At 44.0% G+C, this 14,996-nt stretch overlaps 1 protein-coding gene across 1 annotated transcript in view; it reads right to left on the bottom strand.

The window, feature by feature from the left end:
* Positions 1–12,095: 12,095 nt before the first annotated feature.
* The window catches only part of mybbp1a (MYB binding protein 1a), a 74,094-nt gene continuing 71,193 nt past the window's right edge, over positions 12,096–14,996 (bottom strand). The window contains exon 27 of the mRNA XM_023342066.1: positions 12,096–13,032. Coding sequence (XP_023197834.1) covers positions 12,696–13,032 — 337 coding nt within the window. The 3' untranslated portion in view covers positions 12,096–12,695. The remainder of the gene's footprint in view (positions 13,033–14,996) is intronic.

Below are 14,996 nucleotides of genomic sequence, written 5' to 3' on the forward strand. Positions count from 1 at the left end.
AGAGGAAATGTAATACGTTTGCGAGGAAACGCAAAAGAAAAAGTTTCCCCATGTCCTTAGGGGGCTCCGTAGCACGTATCTTAAAAACGTCGTTGTGGATGGGGATGCCGTGGAGAGGAATGGTTTCTGGTAGAGATCAGTGTTACAATGACTCTGAATAAGCTGTTGCTATATGACAGCTTCATGGTTGTCATGACATAGTAGCAGTTCAATTTCCAGGCATCAGAGATATTTCACAGTAATGTGTCTTGGATGACGCCATTAGTTGTTGGCAAACATTGCTAATTCACCTCATTTGCTTTTGCCGTTCCTCTCTAAATCTGTTTGGCTGTATGGTTAGAAATCCGGGCAGATAAATGGGGGACACGATCCTCACCCATTAAAAACATAAATAGGTCCATAAAACAATTTAATTAAAATATGAGAAAATAAAATATATATATAATTGATGGAAGAAATGGTGTGAAATTACTCCTCTCTCTCTCTACTATTTGGTCATGTTCTGCATCCATGAAGCCTCCTTTTCAACTCCTATGTAATTTGGGGTCATAGTTCAGGCATCCTTTAAGATTTTGAGATGATAATCAGCTCATTCCAGTTGTAAAAACAATACTTTGTTGCCACGGTTACAGCTTATAAGAATTGCCAGAAAGTAAAAAATAGGAGCAAAGCAGAAGGAGTCAAAAAAAGCTATTCCAACATGATGTAAGCATAAAAATGAAAGCTTTCGGAAAGAAATGACACAGCAGAAGATTTTCTAAAGATATTCAGTATTCCTAGAAACGAGATGCAATCTGTAAAAGGTGAGGTGTGACAATCATTGCTGTAATTAGCTCATTCATTTGGACTTCCTTCAAGCCGTGGTGGAGCTGCTTGCTCCCTCAAGGCCTGATAAATAAATCACTGAGAGCGCTAATTAATAGGACTCCATCTTGAAGGAGTCATTAAACTAACATTCTGTGTGCAACCTGCCAATGTATCTGCTGAGGAGCGGCAAACTCCAAAGGGGACACTTTAATAAGAGAAGCACAGATATAGAAGAAAAAGAAAATAAAAAAAAAAATGTCTCTGCAATAATAAATACTTCACAGTCGACTGCGTCATGGATTGGAAAAATTCACAGTCTGTGCTTTACGGCATGAATCCATGAAGATGAAAACATTTTTCAAGGTGAGGGGATGAATCAGACCGGTGTTTAGTTGCGTCTTTCTCATACTGATGAGGCGCTGCCCCCTCCACTCCCTTCGTCCCACTTGGAGTTTGCAAGTCGCTGCGATTTTTCGGCTGAGCTGCATTAGCAGATTGGTTTGGTGCTCCGTATCTCTGCTCACAGCAATGAATAGTGTCAGTTCACTGTCAGGAGGAGAGCACAGCACTGCTCTCATTCTCACCCCTGCTGTCAGGGTTTGAGGAGAACAATTTGTCACCAGGAGACCCACTTTATATGCTTCATTACTGTGGCTTCAAGCTGGGACTTCAAGGGTACAGTACCAAAAAAACAAATAAATAAAAAAACCTCAGCTGCAAGCAAAAGAAGGGGTAGCCTGAGCTAAAGAGGGTGTTCAAAATACCTGTTACACAAATTTGTTCTGGTTTTGCTTTTCTGTCACCCTCAGTTATTTCAAGTCGTCAAATTAATGTTAATATTAGACAAAGATAACCTGGCAAAGAGCATTAAAATGACCACTTAACTACGTTATCCAAATCAACCTGGCATCCAAGTGGAAAATGTCTTAAAGGGTGTCTGCGCATCCTTAGATAAATTCTTAAATGCATATATCTATAATAAAGACCTAGAAATATCTAAAATAAATTTTAAAAAGATTTGTTTTTTATCAGATTTTGTTTCTGTTGTTCGCATTTGCCTAATAACTGAGTCTACTATTCAGTTGTGGGGAAATTTCAATGTATGACATGTTTAAAATCACTGAAACTTCACTTAATTTTTGTCTGGATTTTGATTTTAGTTTTAGTCCCAGTATGACCAGTGTCGGAGTCTGGTCCGCATTGCCGGCAGTAAGTCGGGCTCGTTTCCGGTGAGAGTTGGACTCCGCCAGGGCTTCCCTTTGTCACCGATTCTGTTCATCACTTTCATGGACAGAATTTCTAGGCGCAGCCAAGGTGTTGAGGGGAGCCGATTTGGTGGCCTTAGGATCTCATCTCTGCTTTTTGCAGACGATGTGGTCCTTTTGGCTTCATCAGGTCGTGATCTGCAGTTCTCGCTGGAGCTGTTCGCAGCCGAGTGTGAAGCGGCCGGGATGAGAATCAGTGCCTCCAAATCCGAGGCCATGGTCTTGAGCCGGAAAAGGGTAGAGTGCCTTCTCCAGGTTGGGGGATGTCCTGCCCCAAGTGGAGGAGTTCAAGTATCTCGGTATCTTGTTCGAGCGGGAGATCGACAGGCGGATTGGCGCAGCGTCTGCCGTCAAGCGGGCGCTGTACCGGTCCGTCGTGGTGAAGAGAGAGCTGAGCCAAAAAGCGAAGCTCTCGATTTACCAGTCGATCTACATTCCCACCCTCATCTATCTCAGGGCGACTGTGGCTCTTTGGTAGAGTAGTCGTCTTGCGATTGGAAGGTTGTAGGTTCGATTCCAGCTTCCTCCTGCCACATGTCGATGTGCCTCTGGGCAAGGCACTTAACCCCAAATTGCCTACCGATCTGCGTATCGGTGTATAAATGTGTGCGTGTTTGTGAGTGCGACTGGGTGAATGTGACTCTAGTGTAAAGCGCTTTGAGTGGTCAAAAATGACTGGAAAAGCGCTATATAAGTTCAGTCCATTTACCATTTTACCATATGGTCATGAGCTTTGGGTCATGACCATAGATGTTACATCAACAAGTGCACAGAGGACGTTAGCATCACTAAGAACATTATCAAAAACCCTGGATGACTAAGGAGGTACGGGAAATGCTAAAAGCACGGAACTCAGCCTTCAAGTCTGGCGACAAGGAGGCATTGAGGCAGCGAGAGCCAACTTGAACCGTGCTATCAGGTTAGCAAAGCAAACCCACAGTCAGAAAATACAGGAGTTCTTCCACGACACTAGCAACACCAGGAGTATGTGGCAAGGCATAAAGGCGATCACAGACTACAATCCATCCTCCTCCCCAGTGGGTGAAATTGATGCTGACTTTCTAAATGGACTCAATAACTTCTTTGGGAGGTTCGAGGCACTGAACAGTACTCCGGCAAAGAAAACTGTTCCCCACCAGGAAGAGGAGGCACTCTGCCTGGACACAGCCGATGTGTTGAAGACTCTGAAAAGAGTCAACCCACGGAAGGCCCCAGGCCCCGACAACATACCTGGGCGGGTGTTCAGGGAATGAGCAGGTCACCTGGCTGGTGTCCTAGCAGACATTTTTAACACCTCACTGGACCAAGCCACAGTGCCAGCCTGTCTCAAAACTGCCTCCATCATTCCGGTGCCAAAGAAACCTCAAGTCACCTCTTTCAACGATTACCGGCCTGTGGCTCTGACTCCCATCATGATGAAGTGCTTTAAAAGGCTGGTAAAAGAACACATCGTCTCCAGACTCCCCTCCACATTCGACCCGTTCCAGTTTGCCTACCGCCAAAACCGCTCCACTGAGGACGCCATCTCCTCCACCCTACACCTGAGCCTGGCTCACCTGGAGGAGAAGAACACTCATGTGCGGATGTTGTTCCTGGACTTCAGCTCAGCGTTCAACACAATCATCCCACGGCATCTGGCAGAAAAACTGGGACACCTGGGCTTCAGCACCCCCTGCGCAACTGGCTGCTAGACTTCCTCACCAACAGACCTCAGTCAGTCCGGATCGGACAACACACCTCCGATGTCATCACCCTCAGCACAGGCTCCCCTCAGGGCTGCGTCCTGAGCCCTCTGCTGTTCACTCTGATGACACACGACTGCGCCCCCAGGTTCGCCACCAATCACATCGTGAAGTTCGCGGACGACACAGCGGTGGTGGGCCTCATCAGAGACGACAACGACCTGGACTACAGAGAGGAGGTGGAGCAGCTGGTGGACTGGTGCAGAGACAACAGCCTGATCCTGAACGTTGACAAGACGAAGGAGATGATCGTCGACTTCAGGAAGAACCGGCCCAGCCACGCTCCACTGCTCATCAACAGCTCGGCTGTGGAGGTGGTCAACAGCACCAAATTCCTGGGGGTGCACATCACAAACGACCTCACCTGGACTGTGAACACCACGTCTCTGGTCAAGAGGGCACAGAAACGCTTGTACTTCCTGCGGAGGATGAGAAGAGCACACCTGCCCCCGCCCGTCCACAAGACGTTCTACAGAAGCACCATAGAGAGCATTCTGACCAGCTGCCTCTCTGTGTAGTGTGGAGGCTGCAGCGCCTCCGACTGGAAGAACGCGAGGAGAGTGGTGCGGACAGCAGAGAGGATCATCGGGGCCCCCCTTCCCTCCATTCAGGACATTTCATCCCAGCGCTGCGTGTCCCGAGGCCGAAACATCATCAGTGACCCCTCACACCCCCACCATGGACTGTTCTCCCTGCTGCCCTCTGGAAAGAGGTTCCGCAGCATCTGGTGCAGGTCCACCAGGTTCTGAAACAGCTTTTTCCCACTTGCCATCAGACTGCTGAACTCTTAACTGGACTGCACTCAAAATCTGGTCTCCACTTCATACCTTGCACATGTACAGAGCTAAGTAACTTCCATTTGTCTGTTATTGCGCAATAGCCAGCCCCGCCCACTCCTCACAACTCTCCTGGGCTGACTACTGACCAGTTCTCTGTCTAACAGGTCCGGAAAATCTCTAAGACCTGGGTATTACCCTAAAAGAGATCTATAAGAGATAATCTATTCAAACTGGTGGCGAAAGCGATTCGTCTAGCTCTAACTACCTCCGATCCAGAAGCTATGACCCTTTACAGTTAAGAAACAATCAGCTGAGTAGCCCTCGCAGCTGCATAATTCCAATAACCACTTCTGTTAACGGTAGCTCGCTTCCTAAAATATAACTCGCTCTTGGAACCGGCTAGATTAAATTTAGTGACTTGGATATAAGTCCCAGGGTCATTATTTACACTCACTAAAGGAAATTATGAAGCCTCCCAATTACTAGAATCATGTACATTTGTTTTACCCCAATTAGAAGAACTGAAAAATAATTAAATGACTCAATTAATTCCAATGTCCACCAACCTCATTAGAATTTTATATTATAAATTTATTGAGCAAGCTTAAGCAGGGATATGTGACATACAAATCAGTAATTAATTGTATATAATTCAAGAGCAGTATAATAAAATCAACATGCATAACCATACTATCCTGTCTCTTTTCCCTAACCTATGTCGCAAGTTCTGAGATGGACTTTTAGGGAGCAGATTCAACTCACACCCAGTTGATGTTGGATCTTGGCAACAGAAACATCCAGAATCCTTGGTCAGAGTTTTTGTCCTTGTGTGGAAAAATCCTCCTTAGAATAGAAGCAAAGCAGAACGGGTCCAAATCCTTTGAAAACCCAGCTCTTTATCCCTCAGGGACCTTTGTCTTTTCTCCAAGTCTGTTGCAGAATTTGAGATCGTTGGGTTGAGGCAGGGCCGACGGTCGAATCAGGAACCAGGGCTAGGGTGGTAGGATCTTGTCCCTTCTTAGCGGCGCGAAGTCTCAACTTCCCCGTGGTTCCGAGGTGCGGTCCTATGCTGTTCCTCAATCTGCTTCTCCGTGTTGACTCGTCTCCAGCGCCGCGGACTAAGAACAGTTGCTTCCTCTTTTCAGTCTCCTTTTATACTTTTTCCACCCATGTATGTGTATGGGGAGCTTGGTCTACGTGACTTTCTGACCATCTGCTGAGTCTCGTGGAAAGCCCCGACAGTCCCCATCCTGTTTGCTGAGTCTTGTGGAAAGTCCCATCTTTCCCCACCTTGCGACATATCCTGACAGCAGGACCTCACCCATCATGCTGACTTTACCATTATAACTTCCTCTCTTTTCTATAACTCACTATATTATTTATGACAAATCATTAAACACATACATCCTGTATTAAACCCATTTGAATCGATTTTTAAATTATCACAACTTTGATATTCATTAAGAATTAATCACATTTCTCACTAAATCATCAAACATAATACACATTGTTGTTTACCATTACAGATCATTACTCAGAGTTACATTTCAGAAAGTTATTTAGTGATTACTTATACCCATATTACCAATTGTATTCATACATATTCAACTTAATTATTATTTTAATCAAATCACAAGATTGCTTTATTTCTCTCAGGCCTTTATGCACCTTTTCTGCGTGTACCTGGAAAGATCTCACAACCCCATGCCAGTTTTCTTGACACATTTTACTGTCAGTCCTGCACTTTATATTTTATATTCATGTAGCAGCATAAATGGTACGCTGCCACTTTAAGACCAATTTCGGCTGCTGCATATAAGCAGGTCTCTACCTGCCACAAGACTACTTGCATCATGACATCAACTCATTCTGCTTAGTTTGTTTGCTGAGCTGTGCTGGGTAAGCGTGGCTGTTTCTTTGTTTGTCAGCTTTTATCATAGCAATTAATCTGGCCGTGTGGTAATTTACAGGTAAGCAGCTACCATAAATTATAGTTTTTATCAGCAGTGTATTAATAATCTACTCTATTTTTTAGCCTCCTGCCAAGTCCCTGACGACTATTAAATTTGGATTAGGCCTGTCACGATAGCAAATTTTGCTGAGCGATTAATTGTCTCAAAAAATTATTGCGATAAACGATAATATTTTCTGAAGACCTTTTTACACTGATTTAATGGAAATGACGTAATAATGCATGTGATTTCCTGCCAAAGATAGATACACTTTATTTTCAAAAGAATATTTAACACTGGAGCTGATAAACTAAATAAACAAAACAACCAAAAACAAGATGGATTCTCAGTCTCCATTAACAAAAAATGTACTTGATAAAAACTAAACAACATAAAGCCAAAGTGGAAATAAATACTGCATTCAACCCAAAGAGTGCAGATTATGAAGTCTGTATATTATGTTGCCCTTCAGTAATAATTAGATTTAAATAGAGAAGATGGGCACATCGACTACCTGATGCAATAGTTCACACTACATGATTTTTTGCTCCTATTTTTCCCCATACAACAATCTTAGACCTTTGGGCTTCCTAAGATTGTGTGGTGTGTTACGGTAGATCCTCGTTGCCGCTCCGATCTAAATCAGGGGTTTTCCCCGACTGGGAGCGTTAACGCAGCCTGTTGAAAGTGACAGGTAGCCAATCAGAAAGCGCGGATTCTCCTCTGCACTTTCTGAGGGGAAATTACGTCGGGGAATCCCAAACAGCTGACACGGCGCAACCCGAAGTCCAGCCGACGTGGAAACAACATTAATGTTTATTCAACATGCAAAGAATATAGAAATGACAAGAGGAGGAGTTGGAGCGAAATTGCTACCGCAGTTGATAAACCCGGTAACTTTTCAGCTGTTCTTCGTTAACGTGACATAAATAGGTTCTAATGATTTTCATTCAGTCAGGACTTTACGCTGACACTAGCCACATGCATTGCAGGTAGATTGTAGTAAAGCATTGATTAATACCTGGTTTTAAAATTAGTTCACTGGACTTGTAGCCATTATTTTGTGCCCATTGTTGGACACCACACGGCAGGACCGAACCCGATGGAACCGTTATACCTAGGATTTCTGTCGACTAATGTGTGGTCTGTCAGGTTTTGAAAATGGGCCGACAATCGGCCGACAGCTCTAAGATCGTGTCGTGTGCGCTGGGCTTTACACTAAGGAAATGAGGAAGGGAGGATCAGTGGAGAGCACCGGAGTTGAGCCTTTTTTCATTCTGTGTCATCAACAGAAAGAGAAAAAGGTCGGGAGAGACGATAATGCCGATAATTGAAATGACGTCGATAGTTTTAATTTATTGTACGATTAATCGATTTATCGTTTATCGCGACAGGCCTAATTTGGATGTACACTCGCTGCTGTTTTGCCTACGATGACATATTTTAAAAGATTTGTATGAACTTTCCCCCGCTGCCGGGAGCGCTGATGGCACTACGAACGGGATAAAAAGCAATATTGTAGTGCTATTGTATCACTGTTTTACTCATATTGTTTCATTTTTTTGTCTTTCTTTTAGGGACTGAGGCTTCTGTGGTGGCGGTGGTGACCCCTGGTGGGGGTGTCTTGTCTTGTGTGTTTTGTTGGAACACCCCTTTTTTTGTGTGTGTTTGCCGTGTCTTTGTAGTGTCCAGGGTGATCCCTTTTCTTCACTGGATGTTGCCCCTTTCCTCACTACTCTCCCCCCACTGGTAAGCCTCAGTTTCCTTTGAAATTTAAACATTTTATAATCAACTTTATTAAAAAGGCATTCACTGTTTTAACTATTCAATTTCAGGTTATTGTTAATTTAAACAACCTATTAAAGTTTAATAAATTTTTTGTAGAACTGTCTGAATCTTGTCTCATTCCCAGTAGAACGTACCTGTGTCCTTATTATTATTATTATTCTATTTTCCTGGAGTTATTCCAGGTGGCGTTGTCGGTTTCCCTTATCTTAAACTTTAACATCTTACATTTGGGTTTCCTAATAAGGAAAATCCACTCCAGGTTGCCACATTCATATTTATTTTCATATTTTATACTGTATTTTATTCTGGAGTAACCTCACAACATTGGAACCTCAAAACATTGTCCTGAGCCGTATGCAACGAAATTTTGTTCTGTATACACCCTGTGCATGCAAAATGATAATAAAGTCAGTCTAAGTCTAAGTCTGACCGAAAGAATGAGATCGCGGATACAAGCGGCCGAAATGGGTTTTCTCCGCAGGGTGTCTGGGCTCTCCCTTAGAGATAGGGTGAGAAGCTCAGTCATCCGGGAGGGACTCAGAGTAGAGCCGCTGCTCCTTCACATCGAGAGGAGCCAGTTGAGGTGGCTCGGGCATCTGGTCAGGATGCCTCCTGGACGCCTCCCTGGTGAGGTGTTCCAGGCACGTCCCACCAGGAGGAGGCCCAGGGGAAGACCCAGGACACGCTGGAGGGACTATGTTTCTCGGCTGGCCTGGGAACGCCTCGGGATTCCCCTGGAAGAGCTGGAAGAAGTGGCTGGGGAGAGGGAAGTCTGGGCCTCCCTTCTGAAGCTGCTACCCCCGCGACCCGACCCCGGATAAGTGGAAGAAGATGGATGGATGGGTGGATGGATGGATCTTCAGTCAGAGGCTTCTTCACATGTGTTGCAAGACTGAAAGCTATCGGAAATCCGTTTTTCATCAACTTGGATGATGAGCTATGACACATTTAATTTACCTTTGGGATAAATTAAGTTTTGTGTTAATGGAATTGGAATTTAACTGAACGTAGAATTTGAGATTGAGTTCTGGGGTTTCTGCAGTTTTTGTAAACATTACACATAAAGACTTTGTGTTGAATTTGCAGAGACATTCACTCAAAAGGAAAGGGTTAAGTAGTGCCTCAAGATTGGGAAAAAATGAATACAGATCAAAATACCAGAGCAAAAAGGGTAAAATCAAGGAAACTGGCAGATAATTGTGAATTTTTGCCACTCTTTTAAATCCAAGTGGACATGTTCTTGATTAAAATATGGATTTAACTCTGCTGCTGTCTCCAACGTTGTGCGGGGGAAATTTGCAGTCCATTGTCTCTTTTAGCTTCCTTACAAATCTATGATGTGAACTGATTTATTATTTTCCAACCTGCAGTGGTCTTTGTGCATATCCTAGTCAGGGAGAGCTTAAGTTACAGCAGTGCAACTGGAAACAAACAACCAGCACAATACACGCTGGCTGACATTGTTAGCCTCCTCCTTGGGCCCTGCAGTGCAGAGAGGAGCTTTAAGATGAGATTACTGATGGATGAGGCGACTGCCCGCTAACACTCCTGCAATTTATGGCTGAGCGACTTCATGTCCTGTATAGTAATCCATTTGGGTAGACACTGCATCATTTTCTTGACAGCAGAATTAGGGTTCTGTGTGATTGCTAACCTTTGTTTATTGCACAAAGGCTTTGCAATATCCAATCCAGCACAAAGGCCAGGGATATTTTTCTTGCTTAGAGTGTTATGTAAAGCAGTTACAGTTGTTTCAGTCTAAGCATGCAGAGCAGAATGGTGACTCACTAAGGTATTCAATTTCAACCCAAAACACTGAACTTGCTGCACAATCCTCTTACAAAATACATACTTTAATGAAAAATAAGAAGTCTATTATTCATGGAAACACAAAAAATCACTCTGAAGGTTGATGGGTGTTTTCAAACTTTTATGTTTTTTTCTTGGGATTTATGTAACCCTTTATCAAATTTAATTATAATTTTATTTTATAATAAAGAAAAAAGCAGTCTCACTGGGATCTATAATGAATTATTCTATCAATTTATTAAACAGAAAATTATCAAAAAGTTTATTTCAGTAACAGCATTCAAAAAGTGAAATTTAAATAGTTTCATTACACACACAGTGATCTATTTCAAATGTTTAATTTTGATGATAATGGTTTTACCACTAATGAAAGACATAGAATTCTGTTTCTCAGGAAATTTAACCAATAAAAAACATTGTTAATAAAGAAATATTATGACCCACACAATCATGGGGTGAACTGCTAACTTGACAGTCATACGAGACGGTCCTTTTTGTGCAGGCTGCCAATGACATGAAAGAAAGTAATGTTAAGGGAGAGTTGAGTGGAAGGAAAAAGTGTCATAGGAAAAGGTGCAAAAGCAACAGAGCTTTAAGACAAAAACAAAAGTCACTCAAGAGTTGTATATTCACTCAGGTTTTAATTGTCTCCTAGACTGCACAGAGGGGGAAATAAGTATTTGATACCGTGATTATTCAAGTTTCTCACAAAGACCATAGAGGGTTGTAATTTCATTTTCATTATAGGTACATCTCAACTGTGAGAAAAGAAAAATTATTTTAATTAATGATAGAGGTCAGACATTAATTCTTGACTGGTGTGAATTTTCTGTAAGACTTTCTCTCTCCATTCTCTGTAGGAAGGAAAACTTGAAAAATCCCATATTCCCACTGATATCAGATGTACAACTGGATCCATCAGTAGGAGGTCTGAACCCTCTATATTGTGTTTCTGTGTTCAAAGCTTTGCAAGATCTGAATATGCCATATATGAGTGAATTTCACTTTAAATAGTTTTCAGTTAAAATTGTAGCAGTGCACTGTAATTAAAGGAGAACCTTACCGGCTGCTTTTAATGACTCATTATGTTATGCTCTTTTCTATTTAGCACTTCTTCTGCTGTCCGACTCAAAAGTCAGTGAAGGAGGAGAAAAAAAGCTTGCTGCTAAAGAGGATCAATCATGAGATTCATTAATGAGGCTCCGGGCACATTAGCATTCATGTGCTAATGTGCTATTTACAATTGGCCAAATGTCCAATACAACCTCTGAAGGAGATAAACACGATTGTATCCCGATGCTTTCTACCTTAGAGCCATACAAGTGAGAATGGATGCATGTGACTGCCAGATGTGGACCAGGCTGGATCTTTAGAAAGGTGTTTTTCGTTTAGCTTTTTTTCTCATTAAATCTGCAGTAGGAAACTTTTGCAAAAATATGTTTTTACCTTATTTGTGAAAACTGTCACCATTTCACGACATTATGGTATGAGACAATCTATGAAAAAAATCAAAATCCTCCACCTCTTTTCTTCCCTTAAAAAATGCATCGCTCTCAGTTAAAAACAACCAATCAGAGCCAGAAGATGTGTAAATCAATGCTGCTCAATGTGCTAGTGGCAGGGAAACAATGTACCGTTCCAGGAAAACCATTTATTCGCCGTCATCAGTGACTTTGCTAACTAGTTTTAGCATTTGTGGCAGGCTAAGTTGTGGTAAATCAGCTGTTGCAGAGAGCAAGTGGGAGCACAAGAGTGATTGACAGCACTAAGACCCTCCTCCTTGCTTTGACTGGTTGTTTCTGAGTTTTGTATTTCTGCAGTTAAAACTGGAAGCGCTAGAAGGCAGAAGAGCTAAATTTTTTACACAGATTATCTATCTTACTGTCTACATAATCAAGGGACTCCAGATGAGAATTAGCTTGTACTATAATCTGGTACACAGCGCCTACATTGTCCCGTTTTAAATGAAGTTTATTATTCACAGTTTTAACAAATATGTAACATGTTTTGTGTAAAAGTTACATGCTGCAGTTTTACTCAAATTCAAAAATACCTTATCGATTCCAAAGATAAAAAGAGAAAAGTATGAAAAGTATTGGCAAAAATCAGTCCAACATCCAAAACAAGAAATAATAATTGTCCAAAATAAAGTAATATTTCCCTCAGAAAGACAGAAACGAAAGCTTGAAAAAAGAAAAAATTCTAACTGAAAATACAGAGCTACTCCATCGGGCTGCCACACTGAGCAGCGCAAATCCAGAATTGAGAATTTAATTTAATGCGGAATAGAATATCACGCTGAAGCTGAAATTATGAGAAACTGGTGGATTTAAAGGCAAAGAAGTATATTTTTATTGTTTCAGAGGGTTTTTTTAAATCAACAGCAGTCACATGTTAGAAAAAATTATCTTTCACTACACTTCCTACAAATCTCCACTTTTTATTTTGTATATATTGGAGTAAACATACAGTTAAACCTGATGTGGTAGCAATAAAGAAACGAAAAGCTTTTATTTAAAATGTTATTTCCTGTTTCAATTTAAATAGTCCACATTATATTTGCTCTCCTCCCTTCTTCTGCTTGGGTTTCTTCTTTTTGCCAGCTTTCCTGTCAGGTTGCGTTTTGCTCTTCTTGGCCGGGTTGGTCTGTGAAGCAGCAGAACTATCGGCTGATCGTTTCTGTTTAGTCTTCTTGTCTTGTTTCTCTTTGGCCATTCCTTTCTGCTCCCCTGGCTTGGTGGCCGGGGCCGACTTCTCCCCTGCTGGCTCCAAAACAGGCTTGTTGCGCTTTTTACGTTTTTTTGTTTCTGGCAGGAAACCTTTCATCTTCTTGGGAGCGGCCGCCTGCTCGCTGTCCTTGTTGGGCTTTGTCTTGTTAACTTTGGGCTTCCTAGAAGCAAAATATATAAGTTATAACCAAATGAAATGATCAATTTTATAAGCTACACCAGACTGTAAATTAGGGCTGGAACAATTAATTGTGATTAATCAATTATTAAAATAATTGTTATCTAATTTAGTAATTGATAAATTGTTAAATGAAATATAAAGACTGAAAAAAGGCCACCTCTCCTTAGGCTGCCACCTTATCGTGGTGGAGGGGTTTGAGTGCCCCAATGACCCCTGGTCACGCAAGGCAGACAAGTCCTAGGTGTGGGACCAGACAAAGCGCCAGAAGACCCTTATGATGGACAAGAACTTTGGACTTCGTGTTCCCTCGCCCAGAAGTGGGTCACCAGGGCCCCACTCTGGAGCCAGGCCTGGAGGAGGAGCAGGATGGCGAGCGTCTGATGGCCGGGCTTTTACCCATGGAGTTCGGCCGGGCTCAGCCCGAAGAGGAGACATTAGTTCCCCCTCCCATGGGCCCACCACCTATGAGAGGGGCCAAAGGGGTCGGGTGTAATGTGAGATGGGTGGCGGCTGAGGGAGGGGGCCCTGGCGGTCCAATCCTCGGTTGCAGAAGCTGGCTCTTGGGACGTGGAATGTCACCTCTCTGGTGGGGAAGGAGCCAGAGCTAGTGTTTGAGGTTGAGAGGTTCTGGCTAGAAATAGTCTGTCTCACCTCCATGCATGGCTCTGGTTCTGGAACCAGTCTTCTTGAGAGGGGCTAGACATACTTCCACTCTGGAGATGCCCACGGTGAGAGGCGTTGGGCAGGAGTGGGCATACTTGTTGCTCCCCATCTCGGCGCCTCTACGTTGGGGTTTACCCCAGTGAACCAGAGGGTAGCCTCCCTCCGCCAATGGGTGGGGGGACGGGTCCTGACTGTTGTTTGAGCTTACGGGCCGAATGATAGTTCAGATTACCCACCCTTCTTGGAGTCCTTAGAGGGGGTAATGGAGAGTGCTCCTCCTGGGGACTCCCTTGTTCTGCTGGGGGACTTCAATGCTCACGTCGGCAATGACAGTGAGACCTGGAGGGGCGTGGTTGGGAGGAACGGCCCGCCCGACCTGAACTAGAGCAGTGTCCTGTTGTTGGACTTCTGTGCTCGTCATGGATTGTCCGTAACGAACACCATGTTCAAGCATAAGGGTGTCCATATGTGCACTTGGCACCAGGACACCCTAGGCCGCAGTTCGATGATCGACTTTGTCATCGTTTCATCGGAACTGCGGCCGTATGTCTTGGAAACTCGGGTGAAGAGAGGTGCGGAGCGGTTTACTGAACACTACCTGGTGGTGAGTTGGCTCCGGTGGTGGGGGAGGAAGCCGGTCAGGCCTGGCAGGCCCAAACATGTTATGAGGGTCTGCTGGGAACGTCTGGCGGAATCCCCTGTGAGACGGAGCTTTAACTCCCATCTCCGGCAGAAATTTGAACACGTTCCGGGGGAGGTGGGGGACATGGAGTCTGAGTGGACCATGTTCTGTGCCTCCATTGTCAAGGCGGCTTATCGGAGCTGTGACCGCAAGGTTGCCGGTGCCTGTCGTGGCGACAACCCTCGAACCCGTTGGTGGACACCTTCGGTGAGGGATGCCGTCAGGCTGAATTAGGAGTCCTATCAGGCCTTTTTGGCCTGTGGGACTCTGGAAGCAGCGGATGGGTACCGGCGGGCGAAGCGGCATGCGGCTCAGGTGGTCGCTGAGGCAAAAACTCGGGTGTGGAAGGAGTTTGGAGAGGCCATGGAGAAAGACTTCTGTACGGCTTCGAAGCGATTCTGGTCCACCATCCGGCATCTCAGGAGGGGGAAGCAGTGCAGCACCAACACTGTTTATAGTGGGGATGGTGTGCTGCTGACCTTGACTCGGGATGTTGTGGGTCGGTGGGCAGAATACTTCAAAGACCTCCTCAATCCCACCAACATGCCTTCCATTGAGGAAGCGGAGCCTGGGGACTCTGGGTTGGGCTCTCCAATCTC

Source organism: Xiphophorus maculatus, chromosome 11, assembly GCF_002775205.1.
Source record: "Xiphophorus maculatus strain JP 163 A chromosome 11, X_maculatus-5.0-male, whole genome shotgun sequence".
In the NCBI taxonomy this organism is placed as follows: domain Eukaryota; kingdom Metazoa; phylum Chordata; class Actinopteri; order Cyprinodontiformes; family Poeciliidae; genus Xiphophorus; species Xiphophorus maculatus.